The sequence below is a fragment of the Eriocheir sinensis genome, chromosome 28 (assembly GCF_024679095.1).
Source record: "Eriocheir sinensis breed Jianghai 21 chromosome 28, ASM2467909v1, whole genome shotgun sequence".
In the NCBI taxonomy this organism is placed as follows: domain Eukaryota; kingdom Metazoa; phylum Arthropoda; class Malacostraca; order Decapoda; family Varunidae; genus Eriocheir; species Eriocheir sinensis.
Window position 1 is genome coordinate 11,487,906 of NC_066536.1, and position 22,823 is coordinate 11,510,728.

The 22,823-nt window shown below is 43.8% G+C and overlaps 1 protein-coding gene across 12 annotated transcripts in view; it reads left to right on the plus strand.

Moving 5' to 3' along the window:
- The window catches only part of LOC127004508 (uncharacterized), a 43,761-nt gene that overhangs the window by 16,232 nt on the left and 4,706 nt on the right, over positions 1 to 22,823 (plus strand). For 2 of the 12 annotated variants that reach the window (XM_050872302.1, XM_050872301.1), the window contains exons 2-8: positions 553 to 676; positions 2,340 to 2,369; positions 4,919 to 4,942; positions 6,533 to 6,790; positions 8,778 to 8,956; positions 15,046 to 15,135; positions 16,540 to 16,623. In XM_050872302.1, coding sequence (XP_050728259.1) covers positions 553 to 676; positions 2,340 to 2,369; positions 4,919 to 4,942; positions 6,533 to 6,790; positions 8,778 to 8,956; positions 15,046 to 15,135; positions 16,540 to 16,623 — 789 coding nt within the window. Of the gene's footprint in view, positions 1 to 552; positions 677 to 2,339; positions 2,370 to 4,918; positions 4,943 to 6,532; positions 6,791 to 8,777; positions 8,957 to 15,045; positions 15,136 to 16,539; positions 16,624 to 20,226; positions 20,271 to 22,823 lie in introns of all 12 variants that reach the window. The other 10 variants (XM_050872306.1, XM_050872305.1, XM_050872309.1 and 7 more) reach the window with 8 other exon arrangements.

A 22,823-nucleotide genomic window follows, 5' to 3' on the forward strand; every position in this document is an offset into this window, starting at 1 on the left:
ATTTGTTCCCCTCTTCTATATCCCTCTTGTGACCTTTTCCTATATACGTCTCCCCTATGTTTATGCCTTATGCTCCCCTTTCTGATTCACCGTGTTCTATCCCCTATGTCTTGCACCCTATACTGACAGATGTTCGTCCCCCTACATTTGTCCCCCTTTCATATATCCCTCTTATGACCTTCTCTTATGTCTCTCTTATGTCTCTTTGCCGTGTGCTCCCGTTTCTTATTTATCGTGTTCTGTGCCCTATGCCTTGCACCCCAAATTGACAGATGTTCCTCCCCCTACATTTGTCCCTCTTTCTTTTATCCTTCTTATGACCTTCTCGTATGTCTCTTTGCCGTGTGCTCCCGTTTCTTATATATCGTGTTCTGTGCCCTATGTCTTGCACCCCATACAGACAGATGTTCGTCCCCCTACATTTGTCCCCCTTTCTTATATCCCTCTTATGTCTCTCCTATTTCTCTTTACCGTTTGCTCCCGTTTCTTATTTATCGTGTTCTGTGCCCTATGTCTTGCACCCCATACTGACTGGTGTTCGCCCCTCTACAGGTGAGAATGATAGGAGCCATGCCCGCCGTGGCCGTGCGGCAGCAGCGGAAACACGTGAAACATGAGGACCACTCCAAGCACCGGCCCACCACGCTCACCATAGACGCCAGCACACCCTACGCAGGTACCTTATTCGTCTGCCCCCCCCCCCTCTCCTGCCCCCTCCCCCACCTCACCCCTCATACACCTGCACTCACGGCATTGTTAGGTGTGTCACGTCATCTCTCTACCTGTACTCGCCTCAGGTGTTCATCGAGTCATCCTGAGGCCACGAACATTTTCAGTAGTGTCATCTGTTCATATTCACTCTCTCACTCACTCTGACTCACCCATTCACTCACTCGTAACTCTCTTCTTTTTCAGCATCGTCATTATCATCGTTATTATCCCCTCGGCGTTATTCTTTTTTTTCATTTTCCTCGCATTCTCCTTTTCATGAACGCGTTCCCTCTCTCCCGCACTTCATTTGTTCCTGTCCACTCTCACAATCGTACTCCGCTGCTTAACATCTTCCCTCATCTTCTTCCGCTCTTCAACTCCGCTTTTACCGCCGCACTCGCTCCTTCTTCCCTCCCGCCGCACCGTTACACCTTCCTTCAGCTTCCCTCTTTTATGTCATGTCTTCCTGGCTCCTCATAAACCTAACTTCTGCCTCACTGTGCCTTCCCATTATTCACCCTTCACGGTCCCACCACCTCTTCCATCTCATTGCTCTTCCCATACCTCACGCCTTATACTCGTTTTCCCACTCACTCACTCACTCACTCACTCACTTTTTTTTGCGCCTACACCTGTTGCATCTAATTCATTCATCTTTTTCTTGGTCTTTCTCTTTTTCCAATATTTTCTCTCCGTTTCGATCAGTTTCTAGCTTCTCTTTTGTTTTCTTCATAGCTTCAAAGTATGGTTTAAGTCTTATCATCATTCGTATGTTAGTATTCATTCACGCTTCCCTCTTCATTTCTTACTTACAACTAAGGACAAAATAACATCGATTACACTCATCTTTCCTCAAACTACTGTACTTCGCGCTCAAAAGATTCTCCGTAGGGATTAGTTTCGTTCTTTTATTCCTTACCTCATAGCTTTTATTTCTTCTCTCCCCTCACAATGTCGTCTTTCAGATCTCGTGCTTTCCATGGCTTCCCTTAGCACGACGCCATTCCACGGTCCTTTACGCCTTACCACACCATCATGATCAATTCCTCCTATCCAGTCTTCCTTCCGTCTTTCCTTCCCTCCCACTCTATAAATACGAGAGAAGGGAAAGGAAGGAAAGGGTTACGCGAGAAGGAAACGGGAAGAAGGAATCAGGGCGGAACAGGAGTGAGGGAGACAGAGAGAGGAGACAAGTGAAGGGTAAATTGGATCTACCGCCGCTTAACGTAACTTCCCGCGGGGTTTTATGTGACGTTAACAATTCCTTAATCGTCCATAGAGAGGGTATCAGGCCACGCCACGCCGCCTCCCTCGCGCCCTCCTTCCCGCTCCCTCTCTCCCTGTTTTCCTTCGGCCGTCTGTTAAGGTTCCCTCCGCCGCCCTAGGTAGCCATCACTCACCCCTGACATCGCCCACCCTAAAGGCCCCTGACACGTCTAACCAAACCTTTATGTTAAGCTTGAAGTACTTACTAACACTACGTTATCAGGCTAATGCAGTTTTTTTTTCTCGTTAAATGAATACATGTGTACATTTTTTGTGTTGTGTAAGTCATGATGCATAATTGTGTTTTTTTGTGTGTTTTTTTAATAATGTCTAGAGTGTATCGTAATGATGTTCCCCTCTAGCCAAGGCCAGGCCGCCGGGCACCAACAAGGGTAACACCACGAGGCTCGCACCCGCCACACCACCACCCACCTGTTCCCGGCCCCCACAGTTTTGTTCCTCCCTCTCCTCCTCCTTCTTCTCATAGAATCATTATATGGTTTCTCGCCTTATTAGTACCCAAGATATTAACAGATAGCTCTTTCTTCCACCGTGTTCAGCTTTACTTTCCTTGCGTTATGCAACCTTCCATCCTACTGTTCCTTATATATATATATATATATATATATATATATATATATATATATATATATATATATATATATATATATATATATATATATATATATATATATATATATATATATATATATATATATATATATATATATATATATATATATATATATATATATATATATATATATATATATATATATATATATATATATATATATATATATATATATATATATACGTATATGTATGTATATATATATATATATATATATATATATATATATATATATATATATATATATATATATATATATATATATATATATACACAGTTTATGTTGAGTATATAATCCTGAGACAAGTGTGTAACCTTCTTGAGGTTAGGCACGCTCCCTGGGCCCCGCGAGCCACTCGTGCTCGTGTGGTCGTGTTCCCTGTGTAGTGTAATCACTCACGTGCACCTGAGTGTCGGCGTGGCGCATGGCAGGTGAATGACTCACGCGGCACACACCTGGCCAACAAGTGTGTGGCACGGCCTTTCTGCCTCGCAACAAACCTGTACAACAACACCTGTGTGGCGGGCACTGCGTGGGAGGGGTGAGGGGTTGCAGGTGCCGGATGCCTGGCCACCTGTGCGCATGGCTGGCCCTGTTAGTAAAGGTTTGCATTTTGGGCCCAGAAAGTTACACGGAGGAGTCAACAATATATACATATTGATTAATGAACAGTTAATCAATAATCCTCTTGAAAATTAACCGCTTTTTTAATACATTTTTCAAATATAAAATAGAAATCCGTATCAGTGATGCATTTTATTTTGCGGGTTTTTTCCAGCGTCAGTTAGTGATATGATTAAATTAGGCCGAATAATTCATGCAATGCCTGTCAGTATTTTAATGTCTATATGAATTCGTAAAATGTTTCAGGATTAAATCTCCGCTCTACGGTCATCATACAAGAACGTGTGGAACGTTTCAAACACATTCGTTTCACTTCTCTAAACATTATTAATAAAATGGCATTGTCGCATATTATCGCCGTTAGATATTTATAATCAATCCGACACTTCCACGCGAGTGTCTGTCTGTCGCAACTCTAGTCCTAAGCAGCGGGTCACTGGGTGCGTCCGAGGCTGCCAGATCCCGTCGCTGCAGCATCCAGACGAGATGTCACTTCAAGAAGGCAACACACGCTAGACTAGAGTATCAGAGGCGGGGAACAGTGACCCAAAGTGCTTTAAGTAGGCCCGCACACTATACACGCTGGAAGTGTATGGTGTTGGGGGGCGGGTGGAGAATGTCAGTAAGGGCGGTGGGAAATCTGTGTCTGTGGTTAGCTCGGAAGACTGGACGCACGACTAGACACCTGGAGAACTCTCAGGATGCACCTTCGCTTCCACTCATCGAGGCAGAAGCGAATGTTGGAGATTTGCACGTTCAGCGCCCAGCAAACCACCTGCTGCGGCGTATGACTTCAGTGACACGAGTTGTCAGAATACAGTGGACACGGGGCGCTCAGGCATGGCAGAGGGTTAAGCTTGGATTACTTTGCTTCTGCTTTCCAAGAGAGTCGCCGTGTTCACTGCTCATTTTGTGTCCGTCGCTTCATTCGTTAGAGGATGGATACTGTTAATTTGTCATTCGCTACTACCTGCCAATCCAGTAGTCATCCACCTGCCATGCAGTCATCAGCAGCCATTTTATTTATTCGGTAACCGACACTCACACTATCGGTAATGTTGTTCGTCACTGTCACTCTTCGTCCTCACTCCTGACGCTAACTTGTTTCCCTCCCTGTCAATGTCACGCTGGTAGGCAAGACAGTCCTTCGGGGATTTTCTGGGTCTCTTTTATGGGTCTTGCTCTAGCATACCACCATTTTTCGTGACTCTATGTGTGTGTGTGTGTGTGTGTGTGTGTGTGTGTGTGTGTGTGTGTGTGTGTGTGTGTGTGTGTGTGTGTTCATGTATAGTAGTATTTGTGGATTTAATCATTAAGTAAATCAAAATTAATATTTTAAAGTAGATGATAGAAACAAATAGCATTAGAGGTGTGGGAGAAATCCCACCACTATTACTGTTTTTGTCAAATATATTTTTATGTCCACCATTTTTTCATGCACAAATATCAAGGTACATAGCAACAACTAATTCCCTGAATGCCATCCATAGTAATTACTAGCTCCATGTACAGATAAACCTATGGTCTTTTTTTTAGCACAGATTGTCATACTTTATTTTGATGACATTCATGATATTTGATTACATACATTAGTATCATAGTTTACTCTTTAATTAGTTGTTTTGGACACCTGTAATACTCTTTAGATGTACAGTGATTGTTTGTTTACGTTGTGCTGCTAGCGAAAACCCCCGGGGCGAGGAGGGGTAAGGTCACCAACAGTTGAAGCAGCGTTCCTCTCTTACGCTTCCTTCCTCACCACCTGTTGCTTGGTCAGCCGTCCAGTGGTCGATGTCGGCTTGTTAAACACACACCATCCACTCTGTGTCTCTCTTTCTCTGTCTCTCTCTCTCTCTCTCTCTCTCTCTCTCTCTCTCTCTCTCTCTCTCTCTCTCTCTCTCTCTCTCTCTCTCTCTCTCTCTCTCTCTCTCTCTCTCTCTCTCTCTCTCTCTCTCTCTCTCTCTCTCTCTCTCTCTCTCTCTCTCTCTCTCTCTCTCTCTCTCTCTCTCTCTCTCTCTCTCTCTCTCTCTCTCTCTCTCTCTCTCTCTCTCTCTCTCTCTCTCTCTCTCTCTCTCTCTCTCTCTCTCTCTGTGGCTTTCTGTAACACCCAGCCTAGGGGGGGGAGGGGCGTGTCCCTAGCTCTGGTCGGGCGGCTCCGCGGTGGTGCTGGTCAGTGCTGGTGCTGACGCCTCGCCTCCCTCCACTCAGCATCACGGCAAGGTGTGCTGAGCCAGTGCTGTCACCCTCACCTGAGTCCCGACGCTGCCACCTGAGGGAGAGGTTTGGCCGTGGCCGAGCATGAGTAGACTACTGAAACTCTTGAAGGCACGGGGAGGGGTTTGTAGGGTTCATAGGTAACTGATTGATCATGCAGGTTAACTAAAATGTTTACCTGGACACGGGCCGGACAGGTGAACAGCAAGTACTCCGCACACCTTGCCTCTCTCTCCCTTTCTCTCTTTATCTCTCTCTCCTCTTAACAAGTGTTGATCGTGTTTTGTTTTTCTTCTCTCCTTATTCCACACCGTTTATCTCCTTCCAGTGCATTTCGACTCACTCTAGTTTACTAATGGCTGCCACTCATAGTTTGCCCCTTAATTTTCTTGCTCCACATGTATTGGGTGTTCCTTCGAGCCTTCTGGTGTGTAGGTGCCCCCGTCAGGCCGCCTCTCGCTGGCCTGCACCTCCTCTGCTCTGCCCCCTCCTCCCCCCTCCTTGCCTCCTTATCTCTCTACCCCTCCTCACTACCCCTGACAGCCGCGTCCCTCCCTTCACCCACATCTCCATTTTCCTCCCAATTTCCTCGACTTCACCTCTCCCGCCTCCTCCCTTCCCTCCCTCCCTCACTATGTCAACTGCTGTATTGACTCAGGCATGGTACTGGTCTATTTCTTTTTGATCGTTACTTTTTTTTCAATCTTTTTCTATGTCGTAAGACGTAAGTTAATGTAATGAGTCATAAGTGTTTTGTTACAGTGTTTTTGTTATATACATTTTGAATCAGTATTGTTTATTGCTGTTGTGAAAGTTCATTGTCAGTGTGTTACCGCTCAAGATTATATTATTATTATTACCATCATTATCATCATCAGAGTGCAGACGTAAAGTAACGCAATTAGCATCCCTTACCACGCCTATCTCTCTAAAGTCAGTTCAAGCATCAAGGTGACATTCGTCCCTCCACAATCGGGCGGCTCATCAGTCCGCCCTGATAGAGACAAACCCTTGACATAGGATTAGGCGCGCCGTGTCCCGCCTCTCACGTAAGGATGTAACGGGCCCTCCCCCTCTGCCAGGCCTCCCCACCCCCCTGAGGAGTCCCCGCGGCTCCCCTAGGGCTTCCCCAGTGGCCAGTCCTGTCGCCTCTCCAAAGCCGTCGCCGGTGACGTCTCCGAGGGCACAGCCTAAGCAGGTCTCCACGACGGGTTGTGCGTACAGGTGTGTGCACGGCTACCTGTGCGGGCGAGTGTCGCTGCTGCACGTGTCGGTGGTGTGCGTGCTGCTGGGCATCACCCTCCTCGTGGTGGGCCTCGTGCAGCTGGCGCCGGGGGCAGGTGAGGCGCCGTTCCCTCATGTCACCTTTTCATGTTCACAGGGAAGGGTGGTTCTTGCCCCCATCCCTCCCTCCCTCCCTTCCTCCCTCCCTGAGTGCCTCATCACTGCCACTCACGAAGGCCGCTATTTTTAGCCCAACGCTGGAGGGCGTGTCCCGCCAGGCTGGGCTGCGGGTCACTGAGGTCACCAGGTTCAGTGCGGCCTGTGTGGCTGGGTGAGCCGAGGCATCTTCCTCATGTATATCATTTGCTTCCAGTTATGCCTCACACAGCCCACATCAGTGGCCTTATTGGTTTGTTTTCACTCTCTTGAATGATTCATGAGTCAACACAATGCTGAACTGTCACCGAGGAAAAAGGAACGGAGGGTGGGACACTAAATAATGTGTCTGTTTAAGAACATGCATGCAAGGTACAACTCGTAGAAATTTTCTGTTATGTCCCATATGTTATCTAGTTCTCGGGCTATGTATTCTTGTTGCAATTATATATATATATATATATATATATATATATATATATATATATATATATATATATATATATATATATATATATATATATATATATATATATATATATATATAAACACTGCTTTATAATTCATTGGATATTACCTTTGCCTGGCCTCCGGCAGACTGACTTAATAATAAAAATAATAAAGGTAAATAAAAATAATGAAATAAACTAAAGCATTATTCCATGGATCCACTTCTTATTTACGTCATCAAAGCTTTCGGAGTTATTTCCACAAAGTTTTGGCGATGTAAATCATTTAAGAACTGAAAGAAGCTAAGTGGGCCGTGATAGGCCCCATTGAGTTTAGGAGGACGGGTTAGGCATTTATAACACTGCTTGACAGGCATTTGTGCAACAAAGGTCTTGCAAACAGGAAGCTTTCTGAATTAACAACACTCAAGTAAGATTATAGGAATAGCAGTCTGCCACTCTCCCTAAAAGGAATGGTGTACAATCAGTGTATCCTGCCATTCCTAACATATGGTTCACAAACTTGACGCGTTACATTAGCTCTACAGAGAAACTTAAAAAGCTAACAAAGAGCAACGGAGAAAAACATATTTGGTGTAACATAGAGACAGGAAGCGAGCATCACGGTTTATTGAAGAGTAAAAGGTTGAAGATGTTAACGGCGATTAAGAATAAGATATGAACTTGTGCAGGTCATATCATGTATAGAACTAATAACATATGGTCACCGAAAGCAGGAGAGTGGCAACCCAGAATTTCTAGGAGCCAGGGTAGACAGAGGACAGAGAACATTGACATGAGACTGGAACGTTAGGAAAGGTCTTTAGCATACATGATGATGATGATGTGTCTGTCAGTACATTTAGTCCTTATGCCCATGTTTGTCGATAGTATATGTTGTGTGTGTCTGACATATTTCTTGCAGGTATGTAAGGGAGATAGTTAATAGCAGAATCATATAACATTGATAATAGTTGTAATGATTGTTTTAAAAATGTAGTTGTAACAAAGCTAGTAGTAGTAGTAGTAGCAGTAGTAGTAGTAGTAGTAGTAGTAGTAGTAGTAGTAGTAGTAGTAGTAGTAGTAGTAGTAGTAGTAGTAGTAGTAGTAGTAGGAAGATAGTAACAAGAGACATAGGATAAGTACAGAAAAAATCAAATAAAATATCTCATTACCATAAACATACAATTTTTAAAGGTTTACAAACATAAAACACAAACTGCAAACCAGGTGACAACCATCAACCTAAAACACACACACACACACACACACACACACACACACACACACACACACACACACACACACACACACTATACAACAGCACTTACGATCGAAACCACAAAGGAAACAAAATATGCACAAACAACCCCCACACACTGCTTTCCCTTATCACCTAACTTATTTACCATTACTCACTCCCCATCTATTTATAAGACTATTGATACTAACGAGGAGGAGGAGAGTATGAAGGTAGTGACGCACCTTACACCTGCAGCAGTGGTGGTGGTGGGGTCTGACAGCAATGGGTTCCCGGCAGGCTCGGTGGTCAACAAGTATGCCATCATCGGAGCGGGCACGGGCTTCCTCGGGCTGGGCTTCCTGCTGCTTATAATCCTCTGTGCCTGCCAAAAGAACACCCACCGACGCCGACGCCCGCCCCCGCATCTTGTCCAGGTGGGTGTCTGTCCGTCCATCTTTGTTTCCTTTGCTCTAGGTAGTGGGTCAAGGGGTGGGATGACGTGTTCTTGGCAGATGAAGAGTTATCTTGCCTGGCTTTGTGTATGTAAGCGTTTGCAGAACCGGTAGACAGGATGTGATTTTTTGGTAGTTGATGAGAGACGGGAACTTTGTGATTCTGTGTAAGCTTTTGGGAACATATGGTTATTATGTTATTCTTGTTTATGTGTATGACTTACTTTACAGGAGAGAGGGTCACGTTTTTTACTAACTGATTATAGATAGAAGACTTTGTGAAGGTTTTTAATTATATAGTGACACAGAAGAGAAAAAAATAGGGGTTTTGTAACAGTTAACACGTGTTAGCTTCCCAAACAGAGGGACATGGTATAATAATATGTTGATTCTTTTTATGACACATGTAGTTTTGAGAATAGTACTGTTATTGACTTTAGAAGAGGGTATATGGAAAAAAGACTGTAATCCATTTTACCTTACATCAGACTTAAAGCTTAATTACAACATAGTTTCGTGTTGGATAAAAATGAAGAGATTGGACTAAAAGTAGACATGAGAGTTGATAATATTAGCTAAAAAAAATGTCAGAGGAGAGGACAGGTAGAGAAGATAATGAGTCTGTCTTACCTCTTTAATCTCGTGAACAAGAGAACACTGAATGACAGGAAGTGACGGATCAGACCAAGGAGACAGGGTGTGAAATACTCTATATCTATTTTATTATTGATTGACAGGTAGGGTATTGTAAGTAATGCATTGTAGGTATTGTAGACAGGTAGAGTGGGTTATAAGATCATAATCGGTGTATTGAATAAGAAAAACAAGCAGGCAGACAAGTAAGCGAACGAGTAGACAGCCAGGCAGGTGATTAAGTCCAGCCCGGCACACCTGAGTCATGTTTGAAGTGAGCAGCTCGTCTTTTCATGTTTACCTGATGCAGTTTTAATGACCAGCTCTCCTCCACGTCTCTTGGTCTTGCGCTCTGATCCCCTACCCTACCCTCCCCCACCCTTCCTCTCTCGTTTCTCTCTTGTTTCTCTCTTGTTTCTTTGTTGTTTCTCTCTTGTTTCTCTCTTGTTTCTTTGTTGTTTCTCTCTTGTTTCTCTCTCTTTCTCTATTGTTTATCTCTTGTTTCTCTCTCTTCTCTCTCTCTCTCTCTCTCTCTCTCTCTCTCTCTCTCTCTCTCTCTCTCTCTCTCTCTCTCTCTCTCTCTCTCTCTCTCTCTCTCTCTCTCTCTCTCTCTCTCTCTCTCTCTCTCTCTCTCTCTCTCTCTCTCTCTCTCTCTCTCTCTCTCTCTCTCTCTCTCTCTCTCTCTCTCTCTCTAATTACAGCTTAGTCCAGATACTTTACGATTGATCATTATCTCCACAGGTATTTCTCTTCAGGTGTCCAAACACTTGCGATATCTTATTTTTTACATATTTTTCACTACGACCATATCCATAATTTTTTTTCTTTTGCTCCCGTGCACGAGAGGTAAAATTAATTGGATTCTAAATACGCATAGAATCAATAGGTAAGACAAAAATACAGGTAAACTCAATTTGACTTTAAATACGCATAAAATCAACACTATAGGTAAAGAAAGAACTCGTTAAGATTATTCCGTTGATAAATACGCATGACATCAGTAAGTAAAAGAAGTCTGGTTAAAGTGGACGACATTCCCCTGCTGTCTACTGTCTGGCGGTGATGCGTAGTCGAGGTGTTGGTATCTGAATCACTGACTTTATCCTTTGTTAAGACGTCACTCCCCTCATCGCCCGGGTTATAATATGTATTTGATATCCTAACCGGCCTATCAGTAATTTTATACCCAGTGGACATGCGTACCTATATACCGCCTTGTAGAAACTAAATTACTCAGCTTTCATTGTGTCCTTGTACCGACTTGCAGATATATAATTACAGACCCAGAGACCCTGATATAACGTCTGATTCACACGATAATTTACCGACTAATAGGCACTTATTACCAAGCTGTCGCGCATAGTTTAATCATACATATCAAAGCGACAATAATTGCTCATTCAGTCAAGGATTCGAAACTAAATTGTATTAGCCACTTGGCCACCTCAACGTGTGTGTGTGTGTGTGTGTGTGTGAGAGAGAGAGAGAGAGAGTGTGTGTGTGTGTGTGTGTGTGTGTGTGTGTGTGTGTGTGTGTGTGTGTGTGTGTGTGTGTGTGTGTGTGTGTGTGTGTGTGTGTGTGTGTGTGTGTGTGTGTGTGTGTGTGTGTGAAAATTTGAATATTCATCTTCATTAGTGGTCTTCATCACTGTGCGGGCCGTGTGTGAGGCAGAATATCGATGGGTGTGAGGAAGGTCAGGGAGGCGCCAGGTGGTCAGCGGGAAATTATAATACGTTCGGACGGGCCACGGAAGCTGAAGCTGTCCAAATGTTTTAAAAGATTGATGGAGTGATAAGTAGATGGATGCCTGTTAATAAGCTGCTTAATAGGCTTACCAAGAGAGCACACGGAACATGAACAGGGGTGAGGAAGGTCCTGGAAGTGTTAGGGGATGGTTATGAAACTGTACTTCGGTGAGGGTTTTTGTGGGGGCTGTGAGGCTGTGTACACTCGAGAACCGCAAGGCATGAACGATCCAATTCGGGGCTGGAGTTCAGGGTTGTTATTCTCAGAGAGGTAGAGGAGGGTTTCTGGACACCTCTCCTTCCGAAATTGACCTCTTTTTCGTCCACCTCTTTGGATTCTTTTTAGGAGCAGCAAGTAGCGGGCTTTTTTATTATTGTTTCTTTTTTTTGTGCCCTTGAGCTGTCTCCTTTGTTGTAAAAAAAAAAGGCCTAAAAGGAGATCAGTCGGTCCTCATGATTGCTTCATGGGATCATGGTACAGAAGAAGGGTCAGGCTACCAACAGGGTCATTAAACTACCCCCGGAAATGCCCCAAACTCCGACGAAAGCCTTGTTAAATAGGTGATCTTGGGCGCCGAAAGGTTTGAGAATGCGGTCAGGTTGTGGGCGGCGATCAACCCTGCCCTCGGCGTGTGAGAAAAACAAGAGGTACCAATCAGAGCAAATAATCACAGCCCCTTAGAATAAAACCCTTTCAAGGAGGTAGGGGGGGTGGGGCATCAAGGCATTTCTAGAACTGACCTTGCGTTTCTTAAAAATTCTCTCCAAATTTTCAACATTTCAAGGATAAACACGTTGCTTAAGTTTTCTTCCTCATGTTTAACCTTCAATTTTTATCCATTCGTGGCAAAAATCGATAGATGAGTAAATGATTCATGAATGCGATATCGGATGACCTTGCAGTTAGGGTTTATGACCGCGATGTACGAGAGTTTTCAAGGAGGCCATGAGAGTGTGGGCCTCTTGACTCATCCCTTCACTCCTCCGCCTCGTCCAATCGCTGGCCTCCACTCATCATGACGTGAAAGGGATGAAGGTTATCAGTCCTGACGACCTCATTATACGTGTAATTAAGAGCACTGCCTCGGGAATGCCTCTAATTAAGCCGAATCTGTTTAGATTCAAGAGATAGATAGATAGATAGATAGAGAGAGAGAGAGAGAGAGAGAGAGAGAGAGAGAGAGTATGTATGTATGAAAAATATAAATAACACATAATTTATATCATGTTCTTGCAAGCCATTCCTAGTCCCTCTTCTGTATTCATTTTCTCTCCCAGGTTCATCTTTCATTCGTTTGCAACCTCCTCCTCTCCTCCTCCTTCTCCTTCTCCTCCTCCTCCTCCTCCTCCTCACTCATTTCCCAGAGTCTCCCTTTCCTCCATCCATCTCTCCTTCAGAATCACTGATAATAGAGATTAGGGAACAGAAAATGGATAACGGGAATGGGACAGAGAGGAAACAAAGAGCAACTATAGTCTGTCGACTCTAACTTGAGCCCTGCGGCTTGGCCCGAGGAGACCGCGCTGGTGCCACATCACTCCATCACTCTCCTCAGAGGGGCTTGCTCTCTCTCTTATTTACGTTATATAATCTCTTTTACTTGGCTGTGCAGAAGGGTGAATGGTGTGGCCTGGCGCCTGTTATCAATGTCGCTCAGGCGGCACGTCCCATGAGCCACGTTGCCAAGTGAAATAGAAGGTTTACAGAGTCGTTGTCTTTCCCTCAAATCCCCAGCCATTCATAACATCATGCAGTCGTATTATGAATATATATATATATATATATATATATATATATATATATATATATATATATATATATATATATATATATATATATATATATATATATATATATATATATATATATATATATATATATATATATATATATATATATATATATATATATATATATATATATATATATATATATATATATATATATATATATATATGTATATATATATATATATATATATATATATATATATATATATATATATATATATATATATATATATATATATATATATATACGGTCCCTGTGGACTGGTAGACGGTCACTGTTCATCCACTCAATCTAGTCACAGGGGTGTCCCACAGGGTTCTGTCCTATCTCCCACTCTTCTGTTGTTCATTGATGATCTTCTTTCCAAAACGAACTGTCCTATCCATTCCTACGCCGATGATTCCACTCTGCATTACTCAACTTCTTTTAATAGAAGACCCACCCTTCAGGAACTTAACGACTCAAGGCTGGAGGCTGCAGAACAGCCTCAGACCTTACTATTATTTCCGATTGGGGCAAGAAGAACCTGGTGTCCTTCAACGCCTCAAAAACACAGTTTCTCCACCTATCCACTCGACACAATCTTCCAAACAACTATCCCCTATTCTTTGACAACACCCAGCTATCACCTTCCTCAACACTAAACATCCTCGGTCTATCCTTAACTCAAAATCTCAACTGGAAACTTCACATCTCATCTCTTACTAAATCAGCTTCCTCGAGGCTGGGCGTTCTGTACCGTCTCCGCCAGTTCTTCTCCCCTGCACAGTTGCTGTCCATATACAGGGGCCTTGTCCGCCCTCGTATGGAGTATGCATCTCATGTGTGGGGGGGCTCCACTCACACAGCACTTCTGGACAGAGTGGAGGCTAAGGCTCTTCGTCTCACCAGCTCTCCTCCTCATACTGATAGTCTTCTACCTCTTAAATTCCGCCGCAATGTTGCCTCTCTTTCTATCTTCTATCGATATTTCCACGCTGACTGCTCTTCTGAACTTGCTAAACTGCATGCCTCCCCCCACTCCCGCGGCCCCGCTGCTCTCGACTTTCTACTCATGCTCATCCCTATACTGTCCAAACCCCTTATGCAAGAGTTAACCAGCATCTTCACTCTTTCATCCCTCACGCTAGTAAACTCTGGAACAATCTTCCTTCATCTGTATTTCCTCCTGCCTACGACTTGAACTCTTTCAAGAGGAGGGTATCAGGACACCTCTCCTCCTGTATTTGATCTTCCTTTCGGCCACCTCTTTTGTTTTACTTTAGGAGCAGCGAGTAGCGGGCTTTTTTTTATTATTGTTTTCTTTTTTTGTTGCCCTTGAGCTGCCTCCTTTGTTGTAAAAAAAATAAAAAAAAATAAAAAATAAAAAATATATATATATATATATATATATATATATATATATATATATAGATATATATAGACACATATATATATATAGATATATATATATATATATTTATATTTATATATATATATATATATATATATATATATATATATATATATATATATATATATATATATATATATATATATATTCAATAAATAGATAACGTGCAGACTAACATTGAGACAGATCGCCATGCGCAGGTCATCGCTAGATGTGTAAACAATGGGGGTTTCCCCGGGCCAAGCCACAGGGTTCAAGTTAGAGTCGATAGACTTTAGAAACGTCCAAAGAAAGGAGAGGAGACTTAAAAGACTTTGCAATATTGAAAAAAAAACATGTGGCTGCACTACGAAAAGGTAAACACACACGCACACGCGCGCGCACACACACACACACACACACACACACACACACACACACACACACACACACACACACACACACACACACACACACACACACACACACACACACACTGGCTACATGGAGGTGTTCTGTTGTCTTGCAGCCGAGGGGAAGGGGCCGAAAGAAGGGCAAAAGAAAGGCCGATAACGTGTACGCCATGGATTGCGTGAGGTCCCTCAGCATAGCAGCCCAGGTAAAGGATTAGCTCCGCCCCGCCCTCTGCCCCTCGCCCTTGTCCTCAGTATGTAGTGTCCCTGTAGCGTAGGTTTGGCTGTGGCCTCAGACCTGCAGCTCTAGCTCTAAAAACCTCTGGCTGTGCCTGGCGATAAGTCTGAGGACACCTTCCCCTCTCCTGCCCCTCGTCCTGCCCCTCCTCCACCAAAACCAACACCACCACAGCCACCAAGCCACTCATCACCCGGCCGCTCAACAGCCCCGCCCCTGCAGGCGGCACAGGGGGGCTTCTCCCCCACCCGTGGCCTAAGTGAGTGAACAGCTGACTGGTGTCACCTCTTCCCCTTCCTCAGCCAAGAGTTATCGTGGCTTGCCAATGCTACTTGTGGATGTTTGCCTACCTAGTATTCGTACCAGACCTCTGCCGCCCCCTAGAGTCTCTCCTCTTTGGTGCTACACAAGACTCGCTCTATTTTTCAATCCCGCTGATTTCTAGTATTTTGAAAGCGGCCAAATCTGCCCATTGTGGCTCTGCTGAGACGGATCAAGTTTGTGTGTGTGTGTGTGTGTGTGTGTGTGTGTGTGTGTGTGTGTGTGTGTGTGTGTGTGTGTATATATATATATATATATATATATATATATATATATATATATATATATATATATATATATATATATATATATATATATATATAATTCTCAGACCGAAATATTTTTCATGTAGTCAGCTGAGCTGTTTTGCATTAGCTTCGTATGTATCTGTGTGTGTGTGTGTGTGTGTGTGTGTGTGTGTGTGTGTGTGTGTGTGTGTGAGTGTGTGTGTGTGTGTGTGTGTGTGTGTGTGTGTGTGTGTGTGTGTGTGTATGTGCGTGTGCGTGTGGTCTAAGTGACTGCTGACAATACAGAGTAGCTTTGTACTAGTAGTGCCTGTTAACTACATCATACAGTATGCCTTTAGCTCCGAATATATAAATGTACATGCAAGTATATGTGTGTATGTTTGTACGTACATAATTACACAGTGTATTCTTAAATAATAAACCTGTAAATCTCGTTAAGATATCTCTCTGGTCACCTTGTGCACGTTAAAAGCCACCCTTATTTCTTAACACCACCCACACCCCTGCCACCGTCACCATCACCACCACCATCATCATCATTAGCACTGCAATCATCATCACCATCACCATCATCATCATTAACACTACCATCCTCTTTATCATCATTTTTATCATCATCGACAAGATCACAATCACGATCATCATCATTAATGTATTTTTGCCCATACAACCTCCCCCCTACACTTACACGTAAACACCTACACACGTCACCTCACCCTCACCCCCTGCGCACTTCACCACAACCAAAATAAAACGAATTCCTTCCCCACTAACTCTTCCCTCGTCTGCCCTTTTTTCCCCAGACCCAGCAGATTCAGAAAAATAGGACAGGCAGCGGCAGGAGTGGGAAGGGCCAGCAAGCTAAGGGGCACACCAGGCAGATGCAGGTAAGAGGAGGTTGAGGCGCCGCTTGCCTACTGGTGTAATCTGAGTGTGGGAAGCCGCGGGATAAAATAAGAGAGACGAGGGAGGCGAGACTAGTGACAAGCGTAACCCTGCCCTGACTGACTACTTTGGGAGAGTGAAAGAGCTTGGAGTGGAGTTGTAGGAGTAGTGGTGGTAATATAGAAGATGTAGTAGTAGTAGTAGTAGTAGTAGGCGTAGGAGTAGTAGTAGTATGAAGTAGTAGTTTTAGCAGCAGCAGCAGCAGCAGCAGCAAGAGTAAGCCTGTAGCAGTAGCAGTGACACCTGTAGAAATAGCAGTAGTTGTAGTAGCGCAGAGGCCGAAGATTAATCGCCATGACAGGTTTCGGACAAAAGTAGAAATCGGCAAAGTAGGACAAGGACATTACGTTCAGCACCCTGATAACAAGCCTCAGCGGGTCACCGAGACGAGGTTAAATGGGTTATCGTGTGAGGAAGTCACGGCCTTGCTGAGCTGACGGCTCACTGTGGACCTCTGACGCATAGAGGCAGAGTGACAGAAGTGCGGTGTTATACTGGCGATGGGATGGAAACTAAGTAAGACAAACCGTTCCAATCGCAGTTAAGGACTACAAGGATGTTTCTCAGAGGAAAGGAAGAGAAAGAGAAAAAAAAAATTAAGGAGGGAAAAGGAAAAGGATGAATAAGGGAGAGAGGGAGAGAATTCGTCGAGAAATCAATGTCGCTTTGAGCATCTCGTGTAAGAGACTGAAAGACATTTCAGAGACCGGGTTTGTCGTATGTCTCCTCAGAATCAGTCTCATTAATTATTTTCTTATCATGACCCAAGCTCCTTTACTGAGGAGCCCTTCACGGAGGAGGAGGAGGAGTCGGCTGATAAGACGGGAAGGGTCTCATCGCCACTCATTGAGGTTGCCCTGTTGATCGACGAAAAACTGAGTGGTGTGTTATCTTGTGGTGATTAGACTGACGCAAACACATTCCGGAGAGAGAGAGAGAGAGAGAGAGAGAGAGAGAGAGATATTCGAGGGGGTGGGGACACGTAAAATGGATGGTTGTCTGGCTCCCTACAGCTCCGAACACAACCTACGTTAATGTCCTTGAGTTTCAAGGCGAATTAAAACAGACCTGGGAGCCAAGTTTTACCTTGCTCCTCTTGAGCCCTCACACAGAAGGCGATGGTCATGATAATAATGATGATGATGATGATGAAGGTGATGATGAGGATGGGTTACACTGATGGTGATCATTCGTGTTTGTTGATGATCAAATGCTCCTACTGAATATTATGGGTTTTTTATCCGTGCCACTTAGAAACCCAGACGAGTATCGCGTGACAGAAAAGATTTTAGTCCTCCCCCTCTCCTTCCCCAAAGAGTGGCGGGAAGCAGGTGTTATAGGACAGGGAAGACAGACCCCACTCCCTATAACTACAACATTCTTTTTTAATAGCTTTCTTCATTAAGCCATATATATATATATATATATATATATATATATATATATATATATATATATATATATATATATATATATATATATATATATATATATATATATATGTATGTTTGTATGTATATCGCTGGCCCCACCGCCGGGACGGTGTCGGCTACTACGAGTGTCCTTGAGATAGACTACTGGCTCAGAAGCTTCCATATTATGTAGTTGCCTCAACTTGGTCAGTTTTTATTAGCTGGGTGTTGTTGCATTGAAGGCAAAAAGAAAATAATTGGAAGTTAAGATTTTTTTCGTCAGTATATGTGTAACAAAATTAAAGGCTTACCCAGTCGAAGGTTACTTATTAATCGCATTAGGAAGTAGCCAGGAACTAAGCTTTCTCTGTAAAATTAAGCAATCGCTTTCCTCTCGCCCAGGGAAGGAAAAGAAGAGGAGTTAAGAAGGACAAGAAGGGACAATAGATCCTGAGTCACGCACGGGGTAAGAAGCGACCTTTTGATACATCTTGACAACACATCTTGACTTTGGCGCAGAAACTCGTGTTTTGTAACACTGAAAATCAGGAAAGTGTCATGATTAAGTCAGGCAATGTATCCCGAAGTCAAAGTCAGGTTTTGTGTGTGACTCGCCTCGTCCTCATCCCGACAACAAACTGCTTCGGAATCGGGGAACGTTAATTACGCGTGAGCCGAAGCCGTCCAGATAAGCCATTACGAGGAGAGCCTGAAAGATGTTTTAAATCTTTCTAATACGAGTTAACCAGTATCTTTACTCTTTCGTCTTCTTCACTGGTAAACTCTGGAGCAGCATTCCTTCGCTTGGGTTTCCTCCTAATGACTTAAGCTATTTTAAGATGAGAGTAGCAAGACACCTTTCAAATTAAACTGAATATTCTTTTGACATCTGTATTATTTCTTCAGGAGCAGCGTGGCGTGAACTTTTTTTATAGAGTTGGCTTGCCAGTGGCTTGCCTCATTTACTGGGAAAAAAGAAAAGTCAAGTATCAGAAGCTAAGTCCATCATTAAAATTCTCTTAACGAACCATAGAGATAAACATTTATACAGGTTTTATATATATATATATATATATATATATATATATATATATATATATATATATATATATATATATATATATATATATATATATATATATATATATATATATATATATATATTATTTTTTTACATCGCGGCCTATTGCGCCGTTAGACTTTTTCATTGGTGGGGCCTGATGGTCGGCCCAGCCCGAATTGGGGAGGATGAAGACATTTCATGAGGTACGTGTAGTTTGCCAAGTCGTAACTTTACTAGACACTACAGTATCAACGCTTCTGTCCAGTTTTCCGTTCATGAAAGACAAAATAAATTAATGCGACCTTTTTTTATGACTTTTTTGAAAGTCAAATCTTGAAGAGCCAAGTCCTGACCGTCATGACGAGTTTCATAGCGAAAACGAGACAGTATTATCCAAACGCCTGCATCGAGAAGAGAAAGTAGACGGTTTGTTTGCCAAAATAACCGAAACAGGAGATGACCCCTCACAAGGGAACGTATTTATATTCTTACATTTCCTTCCTTAGGGCGCCATGAACTTGACAAGAACACAAATAAGCAACTACATGACACAGTCGACAATCGCCTCACCTTCCTTACCCTCCATCCCAGTCAAGACGTGGTCCCTGAGGACCTCGTTGTGATGCCTTCAGCACCCCCCCCCCTCCCCCCGTGTGTACCTGCAGCCCCTCTTTGTTGCCCTGCTGGCCTGGAAGGCAGCCCCTCGTCATCATGCTCTTGGCCTCACCTCGTTGTCTGCTGCTGCTTCTCGCGGGTGCAGCTTCCAGAGCCATGCAAGTCGACAGTGTTTCTCATTGCTACTGTCCGTAACGACGTTGTTTGAGCCTTACATTTCACATAATGTTATTTTTTCACCTGTCGTAACCATGCAACACAACAAATGTTCATATCTGTCATTTCCTGTCTCTTTATCGCCTGATTGTTGCCGGGGTAGAGGAATCAGCGTGTTGTTGTTGTTGTTGTTGATGATGTTGTGTTCCGTAAGTTTAGCTGTTGCTCACACACTATTGTTTTTCAGTTCCGTGTTTCCTAATGTTTTCACGGCAGCGTGCCCACCTGCCCCCCCACAGGTTCACACCATAGAGAGCGCGGTGGCCGCCAGCACCAGCCGAGAGTGAGTGCCCCGCCCGCAGCACCCACACACCTACCACCACCCACCACCCACCCACCAGCCTCACTCACCTTCACTCTGTGCCACCCTTGTCTCGTGGAGGCAGATGATTAGCAATAGATCAAGAGCTGACATGAATATAGTGGAGATCGGTGGTTATACATACTATACATTTACTTTCCACATTGGTGAAACTCTCGATGTCCCATCAGGTATAAGTCACCAGGTAACAAAGGTGGCGTGCACACGTGTCTTATTCACCTGCTGAGTTCACTACACACTAAGCAGGCACAGCAGGACTCTAGTCTATCATAAAGCCGCCACCACTCACCTGTACACAAGCCAATTATCGGGAGTTTTGCCAAGTTCTGGTCTAGTTCACGTGCCTTGAGGTCACACACAGCCTTGGAACCATTCCTGTCACGAGAAGTCACGGTCTCGAGCGAGTCTGTCCTGTCCGCTCACCACCGCACGCTCCACTCTCTTACTTTGTATGAGCCCGTCTCCGCACCTCCCCCTCACGCCTACACCATACTGGCCCGGCTGCTTATTTGCCAACAACGCTCCTCCCTCCTACAGCACCACCCACAGGCACGGCTAGTGTTGGCGGCGTGTCTCCGGGCGTCCGAGTAAGTGACTGTCATAGAGCACACCTCTGCTATAGGAGCCTCAGACCTACACACACCTTCCCCCCTTCAGCACAGCACGGGGTGTCCTCAATACCCTGAACAGTGCTCCACAGCAGGAGGGAAAGTCAGGCACAAGAAATTGATAACTCTGAGAAGCGAGCAATCATATAGTATTTAAACTGTTCCCTGATTGTTTGATAATGTAAGTTTATCAGCGGACACGTTGCTCCTATCTGTTGTTGTTCCTCTGATAACATTAGAATTGTCTTGCCTTATTTCCTTTTTCTTGCTGTGGAAGATTGTTGTTGGCTCGGTTCACTAATGTATAGTGATTGTAACACTAAAACTGACCCACCACTGATGCATGAAACTATTTCTCTCTCTCTCTCTCTCTCTCTCTCTCTCTCTCTCTCTCTCTCTCTCTCTCTCTCTCTCTCTCTCTCTCTCTCTCTCTCTCTCTCTCTCTCTCTCTCTCTCTCTCTCTCTCTCTCTCTCTCTCTCTCTCTCTCTCTCTCTCTCTCTCTCTCTCTCTCTCTCTCTCTCTCTCTCTCTCTCTCTCTCTCTCTCTCTCTCTCTCTCTCTCTCTCTCTCTCTCTCTCTCTCTCTCTCTCTCTCTCTCTCTCTCTCTCTCTCTCTCTCTCTCTCTCTCTCTCTCTCTCTCTCTCTCTCTCTCTCTCTCTCTCTCTCTCTCTCTCTCTCTCTCTCTCTCTCTCTCTCTCTCTCTCTCTCTCTCTCTCTTCACCTATTTTTTTCCTCTTTCTCCCCTATTTCCTCTTCCAACTTGCATTATTAGCTAACCAATCTTCGTTGTTCATCTCTCTTCATTGTCGGCTCGAGAATATCAGTAACAGGAGAGCTTTGATAATGTCTAGAATATTTTTAAGAGCATATCTCCCAAAATAAATCCCTACCGCCCCGCGCCCGCCCGCTCCCGCAGAAGTGGTGTAAAATAAAAGCATCTGAAAGTGCGCACATCGATTTCTGGACTGTTCATGATTTTGTTTTTGTTAGTTAGTTAGTGTTGCATTCTCTTCTCCCCTCCTCCCCTGAAGCCTCACACCCCCATCAGAAGTAAGTGTTGGAAGACCCAAGTGTGTATTTGAGCCATTTTCCCTGTTGCCAGTGTTAATATTTTTTCTACCACAGCTATTAATATAATGAGGTAGTTTGGTGTAAGGTGGTAATGTTTTTTTTTCAAAGTTGTAGCAGTATGTTTTTATCAGTAGAGCTGAGTAATTCCCCAGCCCCTCTCCCTTCTTCCCCCTCCCTCCTCACTCGCCTCCTCTTCGTCCCTCCTGCTCTTCGCTTGAGCTCAACTCTCAGTGTTGCATCTTCCCTCCCCTCCATCAGTGATTCCCATCGTCGCTTTATCAATTCCCTTTTTCTTCCTCCTCCTTCGTCCTTTCCTGGCAGTGCAGATGCCTCGTCCTGTCCTTCTTTGCCTTTCTGAAATAAGTATGAAAAAAAAATATATATATAAAAATATAAAACTACCGAAGTGAGAGAAAGAGGAAAAAAAATTATTGAAAGAGGCTCCGGCAGCGCCTTTGTGCGGCTTTTGTTTTGTGCGGATGCTCTTTTTTTTATGTATAATTTTGAAGAAGACACTATTTTCTTTTATTTTCCGTTTCTAACCACATTTGCTGTAAGGAGGAATATTTACACAAGTGAAAGTGTTGTTGGTATTCTAGTTTTTCTCTCCCTTTCAGTTTTTTGTAGGAAGTGTTTACAATTCTTACTTTTTATCACGTGGAGAGTTTGTCTGTAGCAGCCGATGTTTGCCATGCCAGCAGCTTCGTGTCTCTCAGTGTTCGTTCTCTTCACCATTTCTCTCTTTCAGAACTGAGGGTTAGGAGACGTTTCCCTGTGCACTCTTCGCTCACTCAAATGCGCACTCACTCTTACTGTCTCGTCTTCCTCTTACAGG